We start from the raw sequence: 27,142 nt of genomic DNA on the forward strand, positions 1-27,142 counted from the left end.
TATTTTGTACACCAATATTATCTTTATTACAAAATATTCAATAACCCAACTTTACACTGTACAAGATACAACATAGTTTACAGCTTTTTTGGCTATTTACAAAAAGTATGATCTGCATATCAAAGTGAAATATATCTAAAAAGGCAGTTTGCAATCACTGTAAGCTTATTGTTTATGTAAGGCAAAAACTTGAAACATGATGTATTTACAGTTTTTCAGATCAAGTGAAAGTTCTATGCCCGATAGGTGGAGATAACTTAAGCATCCCACGTGTCTGACCCTGTGTCTGAAATACCTGCTAAAGCTCGCTCTTTGTGTTTCAGGAAAACTAAGAATTTACTTTAATTTTACAGCAGCTAAAAAGCTGGAGTACAGCTATGTCATGTACACGTGAAAGACAACAGTAGCCAGACTCTGCACCAAAGTTTCTGTGGCCTCTAGTAAATGTGTGAATGTACATGGACCATTTGCAGAGGCCAAGTGTAAAGCACTAGGTTACATCTTTGTGTGTTTGTAGAAATTGTGTGCTTAGTGTATGTGCTTAACTGTGTGCCATCTTTTGTGTGGATGAATGCCTTCCTCAATGCCTTTGAGTGCTCGTGGTGTGTGTGTGTGTGTGTGTGTGTGTGTGTGTGAGTGACATATTTCACTATACTACTTGTGTCTAGTCCAGGTTTGGCATTAACTAGAGTTTCCATAGCAGCACACGTCCAGCTCAGAAGACATTACTCTTTGGGTCCACGCTCCTTCCCCTGCTCCTCCCTCTGCCTCCTCAAAGCCATAGCCATTATTTCCTGTGCAGTCTTAACACAGGCCACATGCTCCGGCACCATTAAATAACATCAGGCATTGAAAAATAGGTTAACAGAGATTTCTAAAATTCATGCTTTTCAACCAAATTGTGTCTGTGTTTGTTGTAACTGCCCTCATCAGCAGAAAATGAACACGCCTTCACTTGTTGGCTCAAATAATCCAGTACTTGTCCCTCTCCTCCCCATCGACACTTTTGAGGTCAACAGATTACAATTTTACAGACTGTGCAATACATCCCTGGGACACATGAGTGCATTTCTCTCAAGTGGATGATGGATGAAAATATTTTGTTTTGTGCGACTGCAATGAAGTCATTTTTGTGAATGAAAAAAAAAAAATTAAAAAAAATAACACCAAAGAATGTGAGCCTACTATAGCATTTTCTCTTCTTTTTCATTCGTATGAAGTGAAACTCAAAATCTGTGGAGAGCTCATTACTTTGGTTTTCTCCCACCATGTGTACCGTTCCCTATGGCTGTCAACTCTTAGAAAGTCATGCACTATTGAATATGTCTCCAAAAAAAAAAAAAAAAAAAGCATATTATCCAAAGAGCTCTGAGTATAAAAAGTAGTTTGTGCTGTTCCATTACAATTTAAAATTAATCACACACATGCATACACACATACAGGAACACACATGCATGCTTACATACGACAACAAAATGAAGATATGATTTTTTTTTATATACTAAATAATGCAATGTATCCTTGGCATAATCAGAGAACATGGTACAAAAGCATGAGCATGATCAGTCTGTTTGTGGATATCACTGAGCTGCACATATCCCCTCTTCTTGGAACATGTACATGCAAAAAGAAGACACCCACTGTATGTGGATCTGAGGCAATCCAGGTAAACCACAAGCCAAATCATCCGGTAGGGAAATGTTGAGAGGAGTTGAGGATCTTCTTTGCCCCGTACTTGTATGGTTGTACCTCCAATAGTAAACACAATCATCCATATCGCCATTTCATGATTCAAGGAATTTGTATCCTGGATGAGCTTATGGGTGATGCCAGTCACCCAGGAGTCATCAGAAGCACCTAGATACCCCTGTCTTCTGTAGGGCTCCAACAAGGTTCTTCCTTTTTTCCGCCAGAGTTTACAGTTTTAATTCTTTGTTGTTGTTTTGTTTTGTTTTTTTGCACCTCCTTGACTTACACCGCCACATCCGCAACAGCTGCCACACCCTCAATCTGAATCTGTGTCACCTCTAACCCATCCTCGTCTTCCTCCTCCTCCTCACCCACTGTGGGCACGCACGGTGAGGGCAGGCAGCTTCCTTGAACATTGCTGCTGTTGGCGGTGCTCATCTGCATGCTGGCATGAACAGTCAGGCTGGCTGAAGAGGAGGCGCTGTCCAGTTTAGTCTGGACACTACTGGCCTTGCCACAGGAGTGTATCCGGCGTGCCAGGCTGGCAGAACGCATCACCGAAGACGTGGTTATGGTGCCGACGCCCTGGACCTTTCCTTCCAGGAAGTAGGTGAGCATCTCACCTTTACCCTTGACGCTGACCTTGCCACGGCACACCAGGTCATAGTTGGTGTTCAACAGGCGATAGACGTCTTCGGTAACCTACAGACATGAGATTCACATGAAATTTTACAGAAATGAGATTCACATAAATCGTTACAGAAATGTGATTTACATACTTTTTTTCCCATTTTGCACAATAATGGAATATACATATTTTGTAACTGATGGTTGCAATGCTTCATTGAAACTTCATCATGCATATATTGCATATATGCATATTGAGTGAAATATTCAAAGATGCCATTATTTTATGGTTGAAAAATATACAAAATGTCCTGTGCCTCATTTTATACACATTTCCCTGTAATTCAGCAGGGATGTATTTGTAATCTTTGGAAACCAGGGAATGTCCAATTGAATTTAAAGTCAAGTTCTGTGTGTTGGAATAATGCTTTGCAGCACAGCATGCATCTGTAATGACAAACCTGCTGATGGGACGAGCAGGGTTGAAGTTAATACAAAAACGGGAGCATCCATGGATAAAACTGCAAACACCTTCAGTGAAATCCCACTGATTGTACCTTTTTTGTTTTCCTAATTTTAACCTTAAAACTTGAGTCACTTGGGCTGCCTAATTTTATATGCAAATATATGCAGCAAAGTTCTCCAAAATCTAATCAAATCATCGAGGGGTGCCTTTGGTCTAAGTGGGAAGCATCTGTCATCTATTGTTCTTAAGTTTATTGTGTTCACGAGAGTCTCTACACATAGACCTTTACTGACACTACAATGATGACATATTATTTTCTACTGAATAATACTTAATAATTATTCTTATTTTAAAATATATAGGTTAGTAATGCAAGTCTTTGGGAGGCTGGTGTTTAGAAAAGCTAATTCTACTCTAGACCTCCCTGGTTACTCCTATAAAGGGCTGTTTGAGTTGATGTTCCCTTTCTGTAGATTTTTATTGCCTAAATTCAAGAGAAAAATAACTATGGACTCATTAGATTGCTTAATTTGCATATTACGATGTGGTGCGGCATTTTTGTATGTGCAAGAACTTTGTATTTTAATAAACAACTTTTTATTGCATCCTGATAATCACTCCTAGTTTGGTCCTATCAGCTGATGTCAGTCTACATTGTCATTTAACATCATGCATTTTATGTTTGTTTGTTTTTTAATTGTTTTTATTGTGATATTATTTGATGATTTTTTTAAAATTACGTTTTGAATGTGAGTTTTTACTTAAAACCAAGCCTGCAAACCAGCTTCCCCCCTATGGGACAGTAATGTTTGAATGGGAAATGAGATTGAAAGTTTTTTGGGTACTGTACCTGTATTTTTCCAGGAACTCCAGTGCTGTCCATCCGGCTGGCCACATTGACTGTGTTCCCCCAGATGTCATACTGAGGCCGCCTTGCGCCAATCACTCCTGCTACCACTGGACCCACATTGATGCCTGAGTAACCACAAGAACAGAAAATTATATACAGACTACTGTCAAACTGAGACATTTGATAGTCACATTCTGATTTACATTAAATACCAATTGCTATGCATATTGCTGTTGCATATTAGATAGATAGATAGATAGATAGATAGATAGATAGATAGATAGATAGATAGATAGATAGAGAGAGAGATAGAGAGATAGACTTACCCACTCTCAAGACAAAGTCATTGTATGACTGATAGTTGATTTCATCCAAAACATCAAACATCTCAATGGCGTAGTCTGCTAGTGTACTCAGATGGTCGTAAACTGATTTTTTAGCCTAAAAAGGTGAAGTTTATCAAAGGATTAGTAATGGGGCATGATTTATCCTTCATATTCAATTGATCATAATATGCTGATTTTATATACAAATGTGGAAACAGAACAATGTGCCACCTTGGTACCGATGGTGGGGACGAGACCCACAGCTCCCATGTATGTACTGCCAATGGTCTTGATTTTCTCGATGTCTTTGTAGCACTCTTTATCCATGAGCTGGACAAAAAAAATGCAACATGAGTAAATAATGATTTCCCGGTATATTCAAAATAAACAGACAGACAAACAGAAAAATATTGAAGCGTATCACCTCATCAAAGTCAGCTATTATTTCATTCAGCAGTCTCAAGCACTCCACTCCCATGTTGTTTCCATCCAGCTCGATGTAGAAGTCGTTGAAGTTTGGGATGGAGGCAAACAGGACACCCACTTGTGCATAGGACTGATAGTACAGATCCTGATTTAAAAAGGAAGAAAGTACAGTCAGATACCAGAGATCCATTATGATACGACTGATGTTTCACAAAACAGTGCAAAATATGTCTTTGATGTATGCTGATTCCCTGTTCTCTGTCTGTCTGTTTGCCTTTCTGTCTCTTGTCTTTCTGCTTATTAGTGTGTCAGTTTGTCTATCTACCTGTCCCGCAGCGACGCTCACCATGTTCCTGGGGTTGGACATTAGAAAGTGCTGAGCCACATGAGCTGGCAGCAGATTGAAGAGAATCCGCCGGTTGTCCAGCTTGACTTTCTCCATGCCATCCCTTTCCTCCTCCGCCTGACACACAATGTACACAAAACCACACACATATACACACACACACACATATGCATGCATGCAAACACACACAGTAACAGTCATAAGGCAAGTAGCTCATTCTACATTTTCGCCACATGGGGTCAGTAAGAGACCTACTTCGGCATCACATCACCGATTACACAATATTATATCTCTCATAGTTGATTTTGGAAAAGGCTTGAGCACATGAAGCCGCTGTTGTTATTCAGCTTTAGTAAACATGAGTTCAGCTTTCAATATATTTATTATTGTATTATATTGAACCAAAACAAGCTTTTGCCCTCATATTTGCCAAAAAGCAGACAGTTTGCAGCCTATGATTATGAGATCCTCTCACATAATCTAGTAGTTTACATGTAACACAAACTGCAAAATATTCTATGGCAAACTTTGAATAAATAAGCCACAGGACATTACATAGCAACAACGGGACCAGATGCTGGTGATTCTGATACTGGTGATTGTTGCTTTCAATACCAGCCATTAAAAGAAAATATTGCACTGAGAACATTTGTAATAATATTTAGGGGCATGAGACACAAGAAGTCATTGAATAAATCATCATAAATAGATATCAACAGCCTCAAATGTACACTCCCTGACCTGTGCAGCCCATAGGAAGTCCAAACGTAGCTTGAGGTCGAGTTGTCTGGAGTGGAGGACCAGGGCACTGGTGAAGAGCAGCAGGGAGAGGATCGGTTCATAGCCCCGGATGTGGAGAGACCCCCCACTGTGGAAGAGACCAACACATGTCAGCACTTCATTGCACCGGACCGGACCACACAGACAACTACATGGGGGAGGAGCAACCATGAATGAACACTTTTATGGTACCACAGGATTGTTGAACAAATACTTAAAGGGAGAAATTATGAAAGGGCCCACCCCAATAAAAAAAGGGATTAAATTTAACTTTCATATTCTATTATGGAGAAAAGCTTTGCGTGTGAGGGCTTAGAACTGGCAGAAGTTTTATCTAAACAATATTACTCCATTTCCTAATGCATATCGCAAACAAAGCAAAATGAATGCAGCTTCTCTAAGGATATACTTCCCAAAATAATCTCGACAATATCAGCATAATCAATTTTTGGGCAGTACGTTTCTGATTTACGCTCCATTAAAAACTGCCAGGCCCTGGGTATTGAGTTGAAACAGATCACAAGCTCCCATCATCCAGCCCACATTGTCCTTTTCAGGCTTCTGATTTGGAACTAATGAGCACATGTGCTGCTTCAAAGGCTGGAAAATGAAAGAGTGTGTGGGCTGAGGACAAGCAAAGACTCCTCCATACACATCTCAGCACATGTAAATGCTCCTCTAACTCCTGTTTATCTGTTCCTTCTCCAGATCAAACAAAGAGGAAACCATATCTGACACTCAAATAGCAACCAATCATTGCCTCCAACTCTTGAGTGACAGACAAGCGTACCGAATCTGAAGCTAAGCTCTGAGGCAGGAGCAGGACAGCACATGTGTATGTGTTGGACGTCGCCTCTGTGTGTTTGTGGGTGTTTTTGTATCTGCCATGCCCCTCACCCTGCAGTTTTGCGGAAGCCACTGAGTTCCAGCACAGTGACATACAACACACCCAAGAGGAGCATTAGCGCCATCTTTGGCAGCCAGGAGACACGCAGGAAGAGAGCTAGGGTGAGTGTTCCCACCACGCAGGACAAGAAGGCATAGCGGGCACCATCGCAGGGCAGCTCCGCCATGGTGCGGTTGGCACCACCATCAGCGTCGATGATGATAATGGAGCTGTTGGAGTTGGCACCACTACCCCACAGCCAGGGCATGCAGCCCACCTGGCAGAGAGAGAGAGAGATATACCTACACTGTATGTGCTTAAACAAGATCAAATACTGTAGTAAAGGACTGGTTGACAAACTAAATGTTAGGGATAAAGTTTATGTTTCACTATTCAGGTCTGAATATCATATTTTACAGTAAAACTTAATTTGAATGGTCTAATACTCAATTATTGTGGACATTTTTGTACTTAAATAACTGTAACCCACAGAAGAAGGACATTAATTTTTATTTGTGTTTGCAGGCATGACAAAAGTAATATTTAATTTGGGCCTACGTGCGTTTAATGGTCACTATTTTCCAGAAGGCTGTGTTATTATCTCTTACTTTGATGTAGGCCAGTCAGAGTTTGCAGAAAAAAACAAGTTTTAGTTGTAATTATGAGTTGGATCTTGGCGTGAACGCTATGCAAGTTGGAAGATGATAATTAAATACCATAAACCGAGGCTTAGACCTATACCCCATGCCTCAGATTAACCCTTAGCCTAGACTGCTTTTCACACTGCAGTATTATGTGGATCACCTAAAAGCTGAAAACCTTTTAGGGAGTCATTATAGTTTGACATGAGCTTGAAACACTAAGTGAACTACACTAAGTGAACTCACCACACAGGCCTGGGCTACAGCGTAGATTAAGAGCACTATGAGAATACACAGAGCAGTACGAATCTGAATGGTCAGGCACCCTGGAAAACACTGAGAGAAGGAAAAACAGAAAATGGGAGAAAATAGAAAAATAAGTCAGAGATCATGGGAGAGAAGATATAGGAACTTTTAGTCTTATACAGCAAACTTATAACTGAGTTAGAAGTAGCACTAATAATAGTGTGAGTGAAAAAAAAGGCTTGAAATTAAACAGAGATGAGTACTGCAGAGGCAGATCAAGGTATGATGAGGTGAGTGAGGTGAGGAAAGGACACATAGAGAGCTTGCAAGGCAAAATCTGAACCTGAAAAAGCCACGAAAAGTATTAAAAAAAAAAAACCTCTAATAACTGCGGTGGTCAGGAGCTTTGAGGAAGTCAACCTCAACAAAAGCTGAAATTAATAGACTCACAATTTGAGTTTAAATGCAAAATAAGGTCTTAAGAAATATTTCTGAAGTCTGTGAAAAAAAGATCCATTATTAGAAACCATCACATAATACATTTGAATAATTTTGTCTCTGGTCAGCAAAAAGAGTAAGACTAAAAAAGAATAAGAATTAAAATGGAAAAACTTCAACTTTCCATCTCAGTTGCACACCAAATGAAAGAAGACCAGCAAAGCTTACTGAATGAGCAAAAAAGCAGACCTCAAGCCCCAGTAAAGATGGAAAAGGCAGCTGCATTTACCTGTACTCTAGTGACATGCAGGTACATGATACAAGCTACTAGGAAACAGATGCAGAAGACAAGAAGGACCAGGACCACTGTGCCCCTGAGAGAGAATAAGAAAAGAAAGAAAGAAGGCAGGACAATGAGGTTAGTTGGGGAGATTAAAGAACTTGACTAAGTGAAGAAAGTCAATCAAAAAGGGTGTGAGAAGGCAGCAGTAAGTGTGATTTTTGTGTAATAGATAAGGAAGGCTGGGGTGATATGTGGTATACATACTGTGGTATGATGAGAAGGTAGACAAGGCCAAACAAGGCAGCAAGGATCAGAGAGAGGACCACCGCGCTGGTGAAGTACTCATCAGGAACCTGGTGGTACTATGAGAAACGAGCCAAGAGTAAGGGTTTAGAGGTACAATATGTAACAGTTTATTATTTACTCAAATATGATAATGGCCATAACACAGCAGCAGGGGTTCACAAGTCAATACAATCAATCCACCATTACCTCGGCTGCTGATTTTGAGCTCTCATTTTGAGCCAAGCTGGTCCGGCTGCTTTGTTTTGTTATGGGGAAAATGCCCTCTCCCTCCCAGTCCCCACCAGCACACACATAGGGGTAGCCAGCTTCAGCCAGGCCACCACAGTAACATTTTAAATGGCTGAATTCCCTGACTTGACTGGTTCAGAATAATAGTGAACGAACCGCATCCATGGAATAAACAATCAGCTTTTACATTTGATCAGGCAAGCTACATGTGCTGCATATAGCTTCTCTTATTCATATTATTAGCCAAACACTGCTGCATTCCTCTCTTCCTATGAGTAAACATCTGTAAAGCAATATGCTCAAAACAACTTGTTGCCGGTAATAGCAGAGCATTATGGCTTACTAAAGCCTAAAATATATGTTTATCTTTATGTGATAAATGAAATACTACTTGTATAACACCCGTACTCTTGAGTCTGCATACAGACGTTGGCCAGAATAGCCACTAGAGGGTGCTAAAGCTGCATAAAAATTACATAGTGTATCTTTAAGTAGATGCAAACTTCGCAGCATTAACATTTCAGTCAGTGGCAAAATCCCATTCTAGCATAATGCAGTGTATTATGTGTGGGTCACTCACCCTCTGCTCACGCTCAGAGCACTTGTACATGAGTGTGAGGAAGTTGAGGTCTGCCGTATCTGACTCAGTCTGGCGGGCCTCGATCAGCCGACCGATGTAGCGGTTGACCCTGGTTCTGGGGCTGCTCTGGATCGCGTTGGCCTGGTTGGTGTTGGTACGATTCCTCAGCTTCTCTGGAGCTGTCCGCATAGCCCTCCGCTGGTGGGAGAAAAAACAATCTTCACTGATAATGCAGAAGGGTTGGCCTTAAGCTTGAGTAAAATGGTGTGGTAAAATATACTGCCGTGTGGTGCACACTACCAACAACAGACACATGGAGCAAGAGTGGATGAGTCAACAATAAACACTGGAAACTGATTATACATTCAAATTGTGACATTGCCCTCACACTTAACTTCATTACTGGATGCACCCCACTGTGTCTAAGTGTGTCTTTGGGAGCCAAAGTGAGCATCATTACAATTCATTGGGCATCGGAGCAGAGCCAGTGAGTTAACATGGCAGAGTGGATTTGTGTGTGTGTGTGTGTGTATGTGTGTGTGTGTTTAGTGTGTGTACATGTAAGTGAGTGTGTGCTGGATGAATTGTGTAGCTCAGAGACCATCAGTGGCACAGTAGGGGGGGCAGTGGGTGAGTGAGGATCACCAGAGTGTTCATGACATGACATGAATGAGTACACCCTGCTGACTTCTTTTTCTTTCTTTCTTTCTTTCTTTTTTCTTTCTTTCTTTCTTTCCTCCTTTCTTTTTTGCTTTCTTTCTTGCTTTCTTCCTTGCTTTCATCTGTTCCCTGTTGTGCTCTATGTAGCACAGGACACATCACACCGCCATGTCTGCCATTGCTGCACAACATATCCTGTTCATTCTTCCCCCCCGTACCTCATATCACTCTCCTGCGTGCCTTGAATGCGTGTGTCATTTCAAACCGTTTCAGAGTGTGTGGTCTGAATATGAAATTGCCATTCAGTGGAAGGTTTATGTTTGACTTAGGCCATCTCCCCTCTCCCTTTTCAGTCTCTCTGTTATACTAATTTGCCTTCTGTTTACATTGTGAGAATGGTGTCGTTGGTGGTAATGTCGATTTAAGTGGTGATATAATCATGTATGAGGGTAAGGTGGAAATCTCTGCAGCTACTGAGGGCAACATGATGTAGCAGCTGGAAGATTAGGTCTAGCAGAATCCTCCAACCAAGTTTTTTTTTTTTTTTTTTTAATTCCATACTCGCCTCCTCTCTCTTAAAGGAACAGTTGACCCAAAATACAGAAAAAAAAAAAAAAAAAAAAAATCTCCCCACTTACCCACTTACCCTAGTGCAGTCTATCCATTCAGACACTTTGTGTGTGATTTGGCAGGGTTTCCAATCTGCCACAACCTGTCTTCCTGCACCAACATACAGTGGGGACGGATGGGTTTTGTTTTGCTCAAACCATCAAAAATGTACATATTATAAACTCAAAAGCAGCAACTCTTTCCAAAAACAATTTCCTGTTCCTCAGCAGGAAATATCTTTCAACAATTATGTCAAGTATTGGTGTCATTGTGCTGTTACTGTTGAATTTTTTACATGGAAAGTTTTAATGCTTTGAGCTCCACAAACAAATACCCGTTTAGCCCCACTGTATTGGAGTGAAGGGGGACAGGGATGGACTGGAAACCTTACTAATTCCCATGGAAAGTATCTGGACAGACAGATTCCACTCAGGGTAGTATCTTTGATGAACTTTTGCTTGAAACTATTGCACACAACATAGATATCTAGTAAAACAACTCATATCTGTGACAACCTCCTGGATTTGCTGTAAAGAATCTGGTATGACACACACACACACATATACCTCCATGCATGCAACATACACACATACACATGCACACACACACACACACACACACATACACATACACATACACATACACATACACATACACATACACACACACACATACATACACACATACAGACACATACACACACACACACACACACACACACACAAACATACACTTGGTCATCTGTATTAAAACAGCTGGAGCAAGAATTTTACAGCTGCCAGGCCACCGGACTTCTTCCCAGGCGCACAAGGTCAAATACGCTTTTTGACATTTAGCCAGATTGCCAGTGCCACTGACAGTATACTGGGGAAACACAACGTCAGTTTGTGGCTGGGGCAACATGCTGAGGTTACTGCAGCTCATACGGTCATGCACTCAGATGACATCTCTCCATTACTCCCTGTTTTTTTTTTTTTTTTTTTTTTTTACATACATCAAAGCATGCATCTTATGATATTTATATCTACACTAGGACGACGTAGGGGACTACACGCATGAATGGCTTTTTGCCTCTATTTATATGAATCACAATACCGACAAACACAGAAACAGTCAAACACACTGAGAAACGCACTGAGAGTTACCTTGTCGCCATCCTCGCAATTCATGACGTTAGAGAAAGGAATCTCAGCCTTGAACATCTTCCTGCAGTGCATGAGCTGCACCAGTAAGTAGCACACAGTTTTGAACTTCATCTTTTTGGCGGGCTTTATATCCGAAAGAATCAATCCTGGGAATATCTGTCACCAGATAAGAAATGGGAACAAGGATTAAGACGTGATACCACACACAGTAATAGGAATATACTTATATACCTCTATATTATGTATGTGTCTAACTACTGCACAGGCGTTGGACAAATGTGCACGCGCTCTTACGCACACATGCAATCATTATATCAGGCTCAATGAAGATAGGAATTTAACGAGCATGCGGTTGAAATAGGTCAATCCCTGAGGTAATTTTAACAGTTTAAAGACTTTGCTGCCCTCTTTCCTCTTTTGTAGGAGCTATTTTAGAAATTGTAATAAAGATTAAGTATTTATTTTGGGTTTGGGGAAATGTGTGTCATTTATATTAAGAAATACATGGTTTATTTGCTACACAGGCAAAGTTGGAAGTGTGTCCTTAGCACGAGTAATTAAAGGCACTATACCAGAGTGAGTATCCAAGCCTATCCAACACAGCTTAGTCAGGGCACAGCTTTCTCTGAGCCATGTCTTTAATGAAGTCTAACCATCAGCTCTATTAAGAGGATTAGTAAAGTCTTCCCGAATATGAAAGAAAAATACACACAACTGGGATGTTAAAGGTTCACATGAGGACCCACGTATCCTATATCCTATAAGTCTTATCTTGCATGAGACCTGCCACAAGGTAATAATAAAGCAGGAAGCGCTTTAGAGAAGAGAGAAGAAGGAGGGAGAGGAGAGGAGAGGAGAAGAGAGGACCCTGACGGACTGATACACATGATACAGAGACAAGACTGAAATCCCCTCTCCAGCTGCTTGTGGCACACATGTGTGTTTGTGCTTTTGCACATGCACCGACACACACATGTCCATTGGTGTATTTGCATGTTTGAGGAAGTGTGCAGATTGGAGATGATAGATGCCACAGGCTCTTTTTTTTCCCTTTTTTTTTTCTTTACAGGCCCAGTCCAATATATTATAGGCTGGAAGTGAGCTCATTGCAACAACAAATGTGTGAGAATTCCACCATGTGTTGTTGCACAGTTTGCATCTATATCTCACCACTGCATTTCTGTTTCAGGGATGGGGTTATTGTTGATCTTGCCACAGAGGTCAAGACTGTAAAGACGGTAGTGTCTGACTTACCAGGTAGGCCCATTAATGTGGATTAGTGTTTGACTTGTGGAAGCAATGCCAATGTGTACACTGTCTGTTATCAAAACTAATAAAGGGGTCATCTCAGGATACTGCTGATTCAGAATAACTGATGTCTTGAACTGTTTCGTAGTCATAGCCATATACTCTATATGCTAAAAACTAAAAAAAATTGCTTATCTTGAACACATGTTCCAAAGCACAGAACTATAATACCTTCCGTCGGTGAGATGGCACTATAAAGAAGGTTTCAATTTCATGTTTTTGGAGGAAGGCGTTCCTTTCATGTCCATTGCCTGGCTCCACCTCATAGTCTCCGTTCAGGCACTCCAGTGTTGATCTGGTGATGTGAACTTTCCTGTGGAGCAGAGAGACAGATAGGACCCGACAATACTAACCAGGAGTTACATGCTACAGCAAATAGGTCCATATTGTTCAAGAAGATCTGAGCGGATCAGTTCAAGATCAGTTTGGTATTGCAATATTCAATGAATCTGATCCTAAATTTTGCTACTGAAAGGATAGTTTATACAGTCATTTAACAAAACACACAATCTATCATTATTTAGTCTGTGAGCAGCACTGTAAAAATGGCCATCTTAGCACATCATTTAGTTGAGATAATTGCACTTGTATCCATTCCAACTTCCCTCTTTTCAGGATTTTTTTTTACAAACCAACTGTGCAAACCATTAAACAAAATTACTCCACTAACATCCAGAGAGTGACACTTGATTCAAGAAAGTTGTTGAAACAAGTTGTTTTGCATTGGACAAAAATCAAAATTATTACACTACACTGACAGATTTTTTTCAACTGTTGATGAAATACAATAGACAAGATAGACATTTTGTGCAGAGTGCTGCTGTATGTGAGAAAAGAAAATGGATGTCCATCGCTGCTGAGTGGGGTGTACATTTAAAGGTATAGCACTGACCCAGGTAGTCCTCCTGCCTCCATCACATTGGCCAGGGTCACATCATTGGACCACACATCATACTGCCATTTCCTCAGGCCCAGGACCCCACACAGCACCCGACCTGTATGCAAGCCCACGCGCATGTTTAGGTTGACCTCAGTGGCCTCTGCTACCGACCTGCAGGGGCATGACACATTGATTAGACTGAGTGTCTGTGTGTGTGTGAGTGAGAGAGAGTGACACAAAATAATGAAAAAAAATGTATGTTCACTTTCCTGCTTTAGTGGACAGAGAGTAGATAATCTCATGTAACTGATAAAAAAAAAAAACAAAAAAAAAACAAACAAAAAAAAAAAACTAAGGTATAATGACAATGCCAGCATTTCATGTTCTTATATTGTTATACAGATTTGACTGACTGGAAAAAAATACCAACCAGAGAACGGAAGACTTTCCTTAATGCTTTGTGACGTGCTTTTGTAAAATATTACTAAAATACTGCCAACAATATGGGATTATACAGTGTTGAAATGCACAAGTTCACTGTGCAGTTCTTATAGACAGGACTTATAGTATAGAAAACACACATTTGAAAGACAGCGTATGTGTGGAAATATATGCAGTATGCCACTCCCATGAGGTGCAGAGCAAAGAAAATTGTTTTTGTAAACTAGCTGAGGAATAGTAAATGCATGGTGAATGAAAGCACAAGCCTTATATTCTATTTTATAGCCCCTTCTCATAATGATGAGTATGGCATTCAGTACTGAAGCAATGCCAGCCCAATGCTCACTATGTCTATATGTTGATTGTTTTACCTGAAGTTGATTGGTTAATTCTTTTCAAATTGTTGGATTGATTATCATCTACTGTACAATTTTAATGAGTGTCACTTAGTGGCTTACTGGTTGTGTATTGTACAGAAGTGTCTCACACAAATGTTTTATTTTCAAAAAATTAACATGACTAACTTGAAATGGCTGCTTCAAATGAACAGTATGACAAGAGAGGACTCAGTAGAGCCCATATCTCCCCTTTTCCAGACTCCAGGCTGCCTTATGTGCTGAGTAATAACTTGAGAGAGACTCAGCAGTTAATTGAATTGTCATATGCTTTTCAAATTCCAAAATAAATTATTGTATGATTCAAATATTATATAGCACAGTATGAAAATATACCATAATGCTCCCAAAGCCTCTCAAGTATAGTTTTTTTTTTTTTTTCATGTTCTATCTATAAGTGATTTAGTTTATTATATGCATTATACCAGCGGTCGGGAGCCTATGGCAAAAAGAGCACAAATTCTCCCTCTCTCCCTCTATCTTTCTATCTCTCTCTCACACACAGGCGCGTGCACACACACACACACACACACACACACACACTAAAGACCTGTGAAGTTTAGGCAAATATAACACTGACATATGAAACAATGGCGGCTGTTTTACGTGTCATTTTTACAGTCGTGAAGCATCAGGTCATTATTTTAACCCCTGCTCTGACACTTTTTTAGGTGTTTATCTCCCGTATGTCTGCTCTGTGTTCTGTTGACTTCCCTGTCTGCAGTGAGTAAACTTGCCCAAAAAATGCAACACACATTCTGGATTTCTTTCATGTGCGATCAGAGTGAACACAGCCACAATGCGATAAAAAAAATGAGCAAGTTTGACAGTTAATGAAGCGCAGAAGGAGTGCAACAAGCCTGGAGGAGAGAGAGAAAGAGAGCTGTGCAGTTATGACTGTATGTTATAAGCTGATAGGCCCAGTAATTTGCAAAACTAGCAGTGGTCAGACACACACACACACACACACACACACATACAGGCCCAAACACATGATCCCCTCCAGGCTATTCCTGATGGAGATAACTAGTGTAACTGAGAGATTCTCTGTAACAAATAATTTTTTTAGATGGATAGATTATCAAATACGATACTTGGTGTGTGACCAGACGGGGGTGTGCACTGACAATTTGCATATTCATAGATCCGTACATACTAAATGAAGGGAACCTGTAGTTATATGTAATATTGTAATTTTTACTGAACAGAGATGAGTTTTTAGGGGTTTAATCAATGCCTGGAGGGGGGCCTTAACACAAAATGTACTGTTAGCACTTTCAGAGTTGACATTGCTCATCTGCGCATACCTCTGGTTTATTCTTCTTCAGCACTAGTTTATGCATTCTACTTCACTCTCAACTGGCACATGCATGATGCCTTCGCTGTAATGTTTACAACACAAACTGTTAAAATGTGCTTTTTTTAAACAAACATTGACACCTTTACCAAACGGAGAGGCCTTCTTTAACTTAAATACAGTCTTAACTTTGTTGGGTAACTAGTAAATAAGCATATTAAAGCCAGTCACTAAAGTACAAACAGAAGGAAACTGCATTGCATGCTAGTTGCTAGGCTAATAGGCTAGCCACTGCGGCAAACACCCTGGGCCAGAGCGGTGTGTGAATTTGACAGTATTCCTGGAGGTATGAAAGCTCTACAGTGAAGTAAGTGTTGAAATTTTAAATACAACCAATAACTATGATAGTAAAAACTAGGAACACAAGACCCAAGTTGAAAATAGCTGTAATCATCTTTTAAATGACCCAAGGTTCATGGATCTTGGTCTCAGGTTTTTCTGTATGATAATGTTACAAGCTTGTGGACTACTCATCTTTCTGCAAGTTTCAGCGTCAGAATGATTGCACTCCAGTGATTGATAATTTATCTGGATGTGTTTGTCGTAACTTAAAGTACTCAAAAATAGATCCAGTCTTGAAAGCCACCACTGTCATCATCACACATAAATGCATGCATCATGTACAGAATGTGTAACTCATGAAAACATGCTGCTATCATGACATTGTGCTGCTCTTTTAACCACCACTGTTGCTACAGCATATTAGAGAATTTGTTCTCAAAAGTAATCAGTGCGGGGTTTGAGATGCCAATAGCACCATGACAGGTGAGCACAGGTGATCAGTCGATCTTAGATTCAAATCACACTATGTAACCATAAAATCAGACTCATTCAGAATCACTAAATAAAGGTTCCCTTTAAATGGATCATTTTTGCAATCTCACATGGGGAGCAGAGAATATTTGCAGCGTATTTTACTCTTTCATTTATTTTTCGCAATTTTTAATATTTAACCAGGATTCTTACAGTAGTTAGAACGTACTTTGGAGACTGTTCAAAAGAAACTCTAAAATGCTTTACTTTGTACAAACAGCTACAAAATTAGTTTGAAGATCTAAAAGGCTGCTAAACAGTGCATTTTGAGAAAGGTTCTGATCTTATCCTATCTTGTTAGTACTTCCTAATTACAGTAGTCCTAATTAGCAGGATCCCAGTCAAGTCATGAATGTACCTATCTCATTCTAGCTCTGCTGCGTTTCAATCTCTCACTTTCTATTAGTCCTTTTTCCTCTTCCAGACTGTTCAGGATATGCGAGGGAAACGAGCACTTTCATGCTCGATAAAATAGCCTTTTTTTGTCTCAATAAATGCCTTTTCTGTCAGCTAAAATGTGAATTACTCTCATAAATATTCAGAGTTGGAATGCGTTCACAGTAGACATGGCTAATGAGGCTGCGTTTTCCCCTACTGGCAAAAAAACTCTTATTGTGGACTCACTTCAGTGTAGTGGTTAAATCAAATGAACACACAAATAAAGTTTCCTTTAGCCTCTGCTCTCCCCTGCAAAAGCATATTCATATATTGAATGGAACTCCTTCCTAAAAAAATCATCAGTCTGTCTCTTGTTTCCATAATCAAGATGTTATTCACAGATAATACATGATGATTTTCATTTGCTCAGACTACTGAATTAGCAGTCATTTTAAAGTCATTGTCACGCCACTCATGTAAAACCTATGAGATGAGGTCCAAGTAACAGATCTAAGTACTCACGTGATGGTGTCAATCATGTCGAGGCCCATCTCTACACAGCAGTGGGCGTGGTCGGTCTTGGGTTGGGTCAGTCCAGACACACAATAGTAACAATCGCCCAGGATCTTAATCCTCCTACAGTGGTTCTCCTGTCAATCAAACACAGAGTGGAAAAGATATGTAGAGATAACACATTTCATAAAATGGACCAGTGACGTCACCCGTACGGCCTTTCAAAGGTCAAAATTTTGACCACTTCAAATTTGACCACGAAATCAGTGCATTCTCATGAAGTCAACAGTGTAATTTGACACATTTCTGTTTTGTGGCACTATGATTTTACTCTACACTATTTTGTTACAATACTATTATTTGTATCAACCTCAGAATTTAATTTTGTGTTATTACAAATATCTTAAAATGTTACTTGTATAGTTACTTTTCTGTACTACAACATGGGGCTTAGAGGGTAGTAGGATATGTGGGCCCCTAAAGAAAATTGTGCCTTCGGCCACTTAAAATGTATAGCTGGCCTTGGCAATGACAACAGCAGCAACAACAACAATAATAATAATAATAATATATTATACTGGTAAAGTGCTTTTCAAAAACAGATGTGTCGCAGCAATTATAGACAAATTGCGATTTAACCATTAAACGAGCAAGCAGACAGACTCAGAGCAAAATAACTGAAGAAAATGGAAAAGAGAAGGGATAGAAAATCTGTATTAAAAAATGTGTGATCAGATGATTTTTGAGAGCTGATTGGAGGTGGATAGAGAGGGAGAGTCTCTGATATGTTTTAGGGAAGAGAATTCAAGAGGGATGAGGCTGTGATGGAAAAGGCCCTGGCCTCCCAGGTCTGGTGTTTGGTCCTAACAGCTGTGGATAGGAGGCTGGAGTCAGGTGATCTGAGCCTGCAGGAGCGTGAGTGACAGTGGAGGAGGTCAGTGAGGTAAGGAGGGGCCAGGTTATTGAGGGCTTTAGTTGGTGTGAAATAATTAGAATGGAGTCCTTTGCTGCATGGAAAGCCAGTGGAGGTTTTATGTGATGGTTGATTCTTTCTGGTTTTAAAGGATATGCCATAAAGGACATTATTAGTCTAACATACATGCTGTGGCTCTGCACATGCACAGATATTTGCACTACTCATACAGTAGATGCAAATTCTTAAGACTTTGAACTTTGAACCAGAATTGAAGTGATAGCTCTCAGTGCAGCACTAAATCAACAGATCAGTCTCACTTGGGCAAATAAGGTGAGTCACTGTCACTCTTTAGGGACAATAAGCAGTGGCATGAAAAGACAGCTTACAAATATAACCCATCATTAGAGGATGTGAGCCACAGACACTCATTTTACCAGGATGTCTGGGCTACCTTGGACGCCTTCTCATAACCCTCATTGTTTCCATGGAGGTAATGGGATCACGGGCCAGGCATGTGAAGAGCACAAAGACTCATAATTATGCACATCGGTGGGCCCCAAGACAAGATGGATGCTCTATTTTTAACATGCAAGCCATGTGAGTTTCAGGAAAAGAGAGACAGCAAGGGCTTGTTAGTAGCATAGAAACTATTTGCCCCATGTAATTTTCCATGCTGTCCTCTTGCTTTCTGAATGCTCAGTGGCACAGAGGCACATGTGCTTTTCATGTAAAGTATTTTCTTAGGCACAGAGGCAGACAAAGGAATGAGCACTTATTTTACAGACTGTTTTGTTGATGCCTGTAGTTTTGCCCAGAGGAAGACATTTTCTTTTGAAAGGCTGGCTTAAACAAAGATATATTTTGCATCAATACTGTGCAGTAACTCTCTTTTGCTCAAGATGGGATCTTTCCTAACAAAGTAATTTCTTGCATGGTCTGTCTAATAAGGTATAATGACATACCTATGTCCAACAAATGTATTTCTTAAGTTAACAATCAGCTTAATTAAAGAGATTCAATATTTAGCTTTCAACACCTGCAGTACGGGATGAGCTAAATCCTAAACCAAACAACAAAAATCCACGGCTTCAAAGTTGTTGTTTGCTTTCTGCAGTTGAACATGGAGCTGGCTTCTCTTTGAGTTTTCTATCTGTCTGAGAGTTACAGAGAAAATAAACAAGTAAATCTCCATCAGACCCTGGATGACTTTCCTCCTCCGGTCTTCAAAGGCCCCTCTGTTCGCACAGGCCCATTTCAAATAGACAGCCGAGGTTGGATGTCAAAGGAACAGCCATAAGCTAGACGAGTCAATCCTATTTTCTTTAAGAGTAATCAAAAACAGTATCTGTGTGGAGCCTTTCTGTCATTGGACAGGCATTTCTTAGCCCCTGTAATTACTTTCTGAGGACACTTTTAATCGCTCTTTTTCCACTTGTTTATTACACAAACTTGCGTAACCATTTTCATTTTATCGAACAGGGAGCAGGCTGAATGAGGTCCGGGAGGGCTGACTTAGGCCATACTGTGGGGGCTACAGATGGAGGGTGTAGCGAGGCATGGGGAGAGCTACAGGAAGCAGGGAAAACCCTGGTGCGTAGACACTCTCCTGTGAACGGCTCCTGTGCTGCTAATCTGCACTGTGAGGGTTTAGGAGCTGACCCAAGCAGGATTACCATCATCATGTGACTCAGGTACTGTGGGCAATCTGGGTGGTCAGCAGCATAGAAAACAATGGGTGCAGAGAAACGTTGAGAGACTGGTGTACTTTGTTAGCAGCATCTCAGTCAGGAAAGTCACGTCATGTGTTAAATATACCCTAACACAAAAAAGTACAAGTGTTTTAGATTATAATATGGGCCAATTTACACAACAAGATTTTTTTCACATATACTTTAGTTCCAAAAAAATGAATATAAACAAAAATGTGCTAGCTGAGTATAGCAGCCTGGAGGGAGAGAGCCTTACATGTTTTTTTTTTTTTTTTTTTTTTTTTTTTATGATAAAAAAACAAAGATTGGTGCAGTATAGTCTGTTATTTTGGGTCAGAGGGACACACATCATGCTGTCTGTGTCAGTGATTCTGGGGCTACACTTGTCTTTTCAATGCAAATTTTGTCACTGGATATGCCCGATTAAAACTCAGCCATGTCCACGTGTGTGTGTCCAGATTTGGCACTTCAGTGCAACCTGCCTGATCGGACAGTGATCGTATATATTCCCGTGCACATGCGAGCCAGGCCACCTCAGCATGTGGCTGAAAACTGTATGAACAGTGTATATAGGCAACCTTTTGCATGCTCTCAATGTCTTATTTCTGTATACATTTTTATTATATTATTGTAGGATTAATGCACATATTTGTACATAATTCGCATTTTTTCCACAAATTTCTAGTGCACATATTTCCAATTTGTCCTTTCTATTTCTTATAATTTCACTTATGCTTGTATATTTTTTTCTCTCGAGAATTTGAGCAACTGCAGCTGACCCAATTTACACTGGTGGATCAATAGTATTTCTGATTTCTGATAGGATCCAAATGCGAACAAGATCTGAACCTTGGAGCGTTCAGATTTGACTGTAAATGGCATGATTGCATGACAAAAGTTGCATCGAAAGGCAAGTGTAACCTCATCCTGTGTCTATCATTGTTTCCCACTATTTCCCTGTGAATCAGTCAGCTATTCACGATATTAGCCCACCTCTGTTTGTTTGAATGTACAAATGTATTTTGTAAAATTCCTTTCAAAATATATACAGTAATGGAGAACAATTTTGCTACATATAATTAAAATAGTAGCTAGTATACGTATATTTTGCAGTAGCTTGGTTGTAGTTCAGCAAAATTCAAAACTGGAGAGTGTTTTAAGTCGTTTATTGTTTTCTTGTCATTTTGATGTGCAGTAATTACTGCATCTACCAGTTGTGTTTGGCTGTAGAAGAGAAGAAGGGAATGACATCGCCATTTTTTTTTTCTATTTCTCTTTTGTTGGAATTATCATTTTAAAGTCTCTCTTGTTTTGAGTCAAGCCTCCTTTATTTATTTCAATTTTACATGCAACAGAAAGTTAACATTTACTCTACTTTTTCTCTGTCAAGAATCCAAATTGGGTTGTTTGGTTTAGGTTTTAGGTCCAGCCTGCAGTCTCTGGCAAACAGGAATCAGAAGGAAAAAGAAAAAAGAAAAAAAAAAAAAAAAAAAAAAAAAAAAACGATATATGTGACATGCAAAAAATAGCTACCATTTCTTGCACCCGCTGCTGTCACAAACCCAAATAGGTTTCGTTAAATTGTGCTTACATCCAAACTCTTAATTCCTGGCAGGCAGCTGTCGCAGCGTGGGCATTATAACACGGTGACCATTCCTTGCACTTCATTTCAAAATAATAAAATGTTTGTTAACGTTCTAATCAGTGCTATTTGTTGCGTGGTAGGGTTTTTCTTGTCCTGTGATTTTGTGTTATATAACACTGCAGATGGTCATTTTTACAAAGTATTTTGATGCACTTGTTCAAAGTATCAAGTTGAGAAGGCGATATTTTGCTTGAGGGTAGCTTTGCTGTAGTTTTAGCTTCTTCCAATGTGAAACAACTGGTAGCTTGTAAAACTCTTTCGGATTATAATTAGATCAGATATATAATATATATAATCACATTATACTGATTTGATTTGTATTGTTTTATCTGTCTTTACTATAGTGTTAATGTATGGATTGCTGGTTTCAAAAGGAAGGTGCGTTATGCTGTGTAAATGATTTTTTGTTACAGTGTAATTTGTAAAAATAACAGAACGGCAGTAAAACACATTGCAAAGGAGCTCTAAAAATACAGAAAAGATTAAATGAAAATCCAGGATACATGCATGTACTGTATATGTGACGTGTTCTGTAAGCATTCACAATAATATGCGTGTGAATGAAAAGTGAGCCCTGACTGGTTCAGAAAGTAAAAGAGGGTAGATAGATATATCACTGAGTCATCCTAAAAATGGAAACATGAGAGAGGAAGAGAGTGCAGAGAACCATGGGGCATAAAAGACACAGTTGAGGGAAGTAGGCTGCTGCATGTCAATCAAAAGGCTGAGAAACAAGGCGCGGAGGAGTCTGAGAGCTGTGATGCAGGGAGGCGTTGAGAGAGGAGAGAAGAGAGAGACAAGGATGAAAAGCTTCATGAAACTCTGCCATGGAAACAGAGAGGAGGCATGCATGGATACTCACATGCTTGCATATACACACACACACACACAGAGAGACACTCACACAGACACTTACACACATGCACATTCATCCCAGAGCCATTAAACACATCACAACAACCATGAATAAACCAGCCGGTCCCTCTCATATGAGGGACTGTTGTTTCAGTGCCGACCAGACTGCTGAAAACTCAGCTAGGACACGGCAATGTTTGTGGAGTGAAGGGCTCTAGTTTGTGTTTCACTTTCCAGTCATGGATCAAATCATTCTGTTGGAAAAGAATCTCCCTCTCACTCATTTTTTTTTCTTAAATAAATGCGCAGATATCTCAAGCAAGATTAGATTTGTGTGAATGCCGGAAAACTGGATGCAACTAGATGGAGTGAGTGGAGGCTTTCTGATAAAATGGAGTTCTGCCTTATCTTCATTTATGTCAAATATTAGAGTAGAGGGTTGCTGGATCAAACACATGAAGAAGGGGAGAGAAGAGAAGAGAAGAGAAGAGGAGAAGAGAAGAGAAGAGCTTCTCCATCAATAGCAGTTGAGGAGAACAGTGCGTTCCTGGCCCACTTCCCCCACAGCTTGACAAGTCCAAAGAGTGGACAGGTGGTGTGGGGATGGTGCTGGAATGGTATGATAAGACGATGCCCAGTGGCCATGTGGCATCGCCCGCTCCTCGTATGGAACGAGACGAGTCTGCATGCCCACGGTGACCACGGCCATGAGTCACTGCCATTGCCACTTCCTGCCAGAGTGGATCAGAATGAGTGGGCTTTGGGTCAGGGCAAGGCTAGAACAGTTGATGACAAGATTCATGGCTGGGGACAGCCTTTCAGTGTACAACTGAGCCCCCAGCTAGCAGCCAAGAGGAGATGAGACCAATCTACTCAGTTGTAGCTAAAAGAATGAGACAGCTCAAATCACAACAGCAAGGAAAATGACATAGCTCAAGATAGCATTCCTGCTAGCCAAATCACTGTGGGAGATGAGACTTAAAATGTATCATTTGCAGCTAAATCAAACATAGCCTCTTGGAAATGAGAAAAACTGGCATGACTCGACTTACAAATCAAAGTGTGTGCATTGGATTGCATACAGTCATCTTGCTGTCTTAATTTGGTACGGCTAATAACTCATGGTAAAATGCAATCCTTCATTGGGAAGAACGACAACTGTTGCAGACATATGAACCAGTGAGTGCCAAGTAGAACAACTGATACAAGATTAATTATAATAACAAGTCAATACAACTTGAAACACAATCTCTGAAAAACAAATTCCCCTCCATGTGTCCCAAGCATCTTTCTTTTGAGAGCCACTTTCTCTTTATCAGTTCTATTTTGTGCATGTAAACAAACAAGTTAAAAATAGAGCTGTCAGTAAGGCCAAGAAAATGTTCTATGAAAGCAAAAAAAGGGTTAGTTGTAATCCTGTGGATTAAAGGATTTGACAGGGGCATGTGCCCAGTGTAAGTAATAGAGGCCAGATTACATGTAGATAAGGCAGAGGCAGGGTGATCTGAAGGGGCTATGGAGTCAGCCCTCCCACCAAACAAAGATATGTGTTAGCCAGACTCACATGATGGGCATGGAGCCACGGTGTGAAAGCTGGAGAGTGAGCGATATCATACCAGTTGTGAAAACTCTGATTGACATGGCTTGTGTGTAGCAGATCAAAGTATCTAAAGCATTTTGATTCATAGATGTGGTAACACTGGTGCTTAATGCAGCACAATAGAAGACCACTAGATTAACTGCAGTGGTCAAAATCATGTGAAAAGTTGAGCGGATTTTCAGTGCTGAAATCACAAAGTACAGAATATTGACAGATGTGGGGGCTCAAATCTTTTCTTCATGCAAACCAAGAGATTGGGACAAACACAACCCAGCAGTCTCTTCATTCAGTCCATTGAGACAGCCAGAGTGGAGACAAGGTTTAGCCCTGAGTAAATCTGGCATGGATTAAAGAGGTCTGTCAACTCTTCCTCAAATGAAGCACTGGGTAATCATATTAAACATCATATGGGCCTCCAGTGCTCGCTGTGACATCATACTAAGCTGGTATAATAGTGGCATGTGCCAGCAGCCTGTAGCCAGGGTCTTTAAAGTGACATAAACACACACACACACACACACACACACACACACACACACACATACACACACACACACACAAAGCTGTGCTGGGTCGGAGTTTGGGACACAGGGAGCAAAAGTCCAGCCCTTTGAGAGACATGACATCAGTGAATGTAACTATTGGATAACAAAGTGTTCAAGGAAGGACAATAGACTCACCGTGGCAAGCTCATCAAACTTTCCAAATAGCTCATTTAGTAGTTTAACCAGCTCCTGGGCTGTACACTGGGAGGCTAGGCTGGTGAATCCGACTATATCTGCAAACAGGATGCTGTTAGGGAGAAAGAGAGAGAGAGAGGGAGAGAGAGAGAAAGGGAGAAAGAGAGAGAGCAAAGAGAAAGAGAGAGGGGGTTGGGTCAGTTAAAGTTATTTATAGCAGCATGTTAGACTGTATGAAGGAAACAAGATTATTGGGTGCCTGATTAGATTAGCTTTAAGGAATTTGTTTAAAATGACATTTAGGAAGCCTGAGCCAAAGTCAGTTTGAACATTCACATTGGTTAATGTGTTTACCACAAACTAATCAAACATTCAAATTAATGACCTGTGGCAGCGAAAAGACCCCGCTCCACTCCACTCTCTAACTGAGTGGCAGCGCAGTCGAGCAGAACTACTCAAAATAGAAACGAGACCATTCTCACGGGGATCAAAGCAGAGCCATGTCCTGTTAGGAGCCGGAGAGAAGACATTCTGGGACATAACGCAACCATGTAGGCAATGTCAAAGTCTCTCCAGGTGGACTTGTTCTCGCTTCTGACAGTTGGTTCACAGGACTGAAAGAGCTTTACGTTCAGGGTCAGTGAGGTTATCTACAGTGCTGACATATTCCAAGCGTTTTCTGTGCTGTTTATTATTTATGCTGATGAACTTATTCTTCATGTTTCATTGTAGTTTGACAACACAGCCCGAAGGTAAGGTTACTTGGGTTGACAACTCGGGTGTCTTAATGTGGTCCCCTTGCCCCTGAGAGACTGCTCATTATCAATCTGCATCAGTGCAGAACAAGAGTTTTCTTGTGAAGGAATTGCCCTGAGTGCTGTGTGGCAATGGAGAGTGTGAAGGGGATTAGTCATCAAACCATGACCGGCCGAAACCACTTGCGTGTCTGCAGCGCTCGCATTGAAGACAGACTGCTGTCTGCATGTGGGCCGCACTTTTCACAATGTGACGAGTGTTGTATCGTTGAAGGGGAGCTGCTAAATGTCATTTTGTCGTATCGCAGATGTCAACATAATGAGAGGCAATGGATTCAATTTGCTGTGAATGTTTTAATTGGCGACCATCTGTGACTGGCAAACATTTGGAACGTTAAATACTGTGTTAGTGGAAACACTTAAAGTTAAAAGTTTAATTTGCTAAAAGTTTGAATAGGACTGAAGTGATACAAGAGCCTATTTAAGGAAAGTGACTAAAATAAGGCACCCAACTGTCGTCTGGATGCAGGTTTGAGTGTATTGCACCCATCAACAGTGTGTGCAGTGAGCAAAGAGCTGGAGAAAGACCAAATTTATTTTGAATGATCAGCCTACACAACACATGCCCAGTGATATAATCCCTCAAACTAACACAACAAATTCTGTTTTATGCCTGGTCAGGGATCCGAGCCAAAACAATTTCGAAATTTTTTCCCTTAAACTGTTCCTCATGAGCCACCGTAAAAGTGATATTACTGATGTTGATTTTCGCTTAAATGTCTCTGGCCTCTTTTCTGCCATTCGCTCTACAGGAACACAGTGTAAACACAAACAAGCTTAATGTAAGATTAACCAAGGATTCCCAGCCTTAGCGATCATGCATTCAATGTGGATTAAGTTTAAATAGAGAGGATGGTATCACAATCCTAGGTGTGAGAGGAAAGAACAGCTCCAAGCTTTGAGAATGGTTTGATGAAAATTTATGAAATACCACAAGTTTTCACAACAAAGCGCAGATACTGGTAGGGAGACAAATAAATTCAAAACAGAAGGTTAAGTGTAAGCAATGCCACAGATCATCACTCATTTAATTATATCTTCACCTAAACCAAGTCTTCTAGCACGCTTTACTAAGGGTAAGTTGCACTCAGCTGAGCCCTGACTGTTTTCATTTTTCTTTTCTTTTCTTTTTTTGTGGAAAACACTGCTACTTATTTCAGAGTCATACTGTCAGAGTAAACACAGAGTGCCTGCGACTTCTCACTAAAAGACATCTCCCTCATCTCCCACATCAAACAGGCAAGATCGCAGGCAAGATAGTTGCCCTCCACCCACTTACTCGAATGCTGCAAAGTATGGCAACAA

The 27,142-nt window shown here is 40.4% G+C and overlaps 1 protein-coding gene across 3 annotated transcripts in view; it reads right to left on the reverse strand.

The window, feature by feature from the left end:
* The window catches only part of LOC115374691 (adenylate cyclase type 1), a 38,399-nt gene continuing 11,257 nt past the window's right edge, over positions 1 to 27,142 (reverse strand). Inside the window, exons 4-20 of one of the 3 annotated variants that reach the window (XM_030073742.1) lie at positions 25,023 to 25,134; positions 17,627 to 17,754; positions 13,733 to 13,891; positions 13,012 to 13,153; positions 11,533 to 11,688; positions 9,119 to 9,316; positions 8,269 to 8,366; positions 8,011 to 8,095; positions 7,284 to 7,373; positions 6,408 to 6,673; positions 5,472 to 5,598; positions 4,710 to 4,847; positions 4,383 to 4,529; positions 4,190 to 4,288; positions 3,959 to 4,073; positions 3,633 to 3,757; positions 1 to 2,391 (exon numbers count right to left, since the gene is read on the reverse strand). In XM_030073742.1, the coding sequence (XP_029929602.1) occupies positions 1,972 to 2,391; positions 3,633 to 3,757; positions 3,959 to 4,073; positions 4,190 to 4,288; positions 4,383 to 4,529; positions 4,710 to 4,847; positions 5,472 to 5,598; positions 6,408 to 6,673; positions 7,284 to 7,373; positions 8,011 to 8,095; positions 8,269 to 8,366; positions 9,119 to 9,316; positions 11,533 to 11,688; positions 13,012 to 13,153; positions 13,733 to 13,891; positions 17,627 to 17,754; positions 25,023 to 25,134 (2,605 nt within the window). In that variant the 3' untranslated portion in view covers positions 1 to 1,971. The other 2 variants (XM_030073743.1, XM_030073744.1) reach the window with 2 other exon arrangements.

The sequence above is a fragment of the Myripristis murdjan genome, chromosome 17 (assembly GCF_902150065.1).
Source record: "Myripristis murdjan chromosome 17, fMyrMur1.1, whole genome shotgun sequence".
Classification (NCBI taxonomy): domain Eukaryota; kingdom Metazoa; phylum Chordata; class Actinopteri; order Holocentriformes; family Holocentridae; genus Myripristis; species Myripristis murdjan.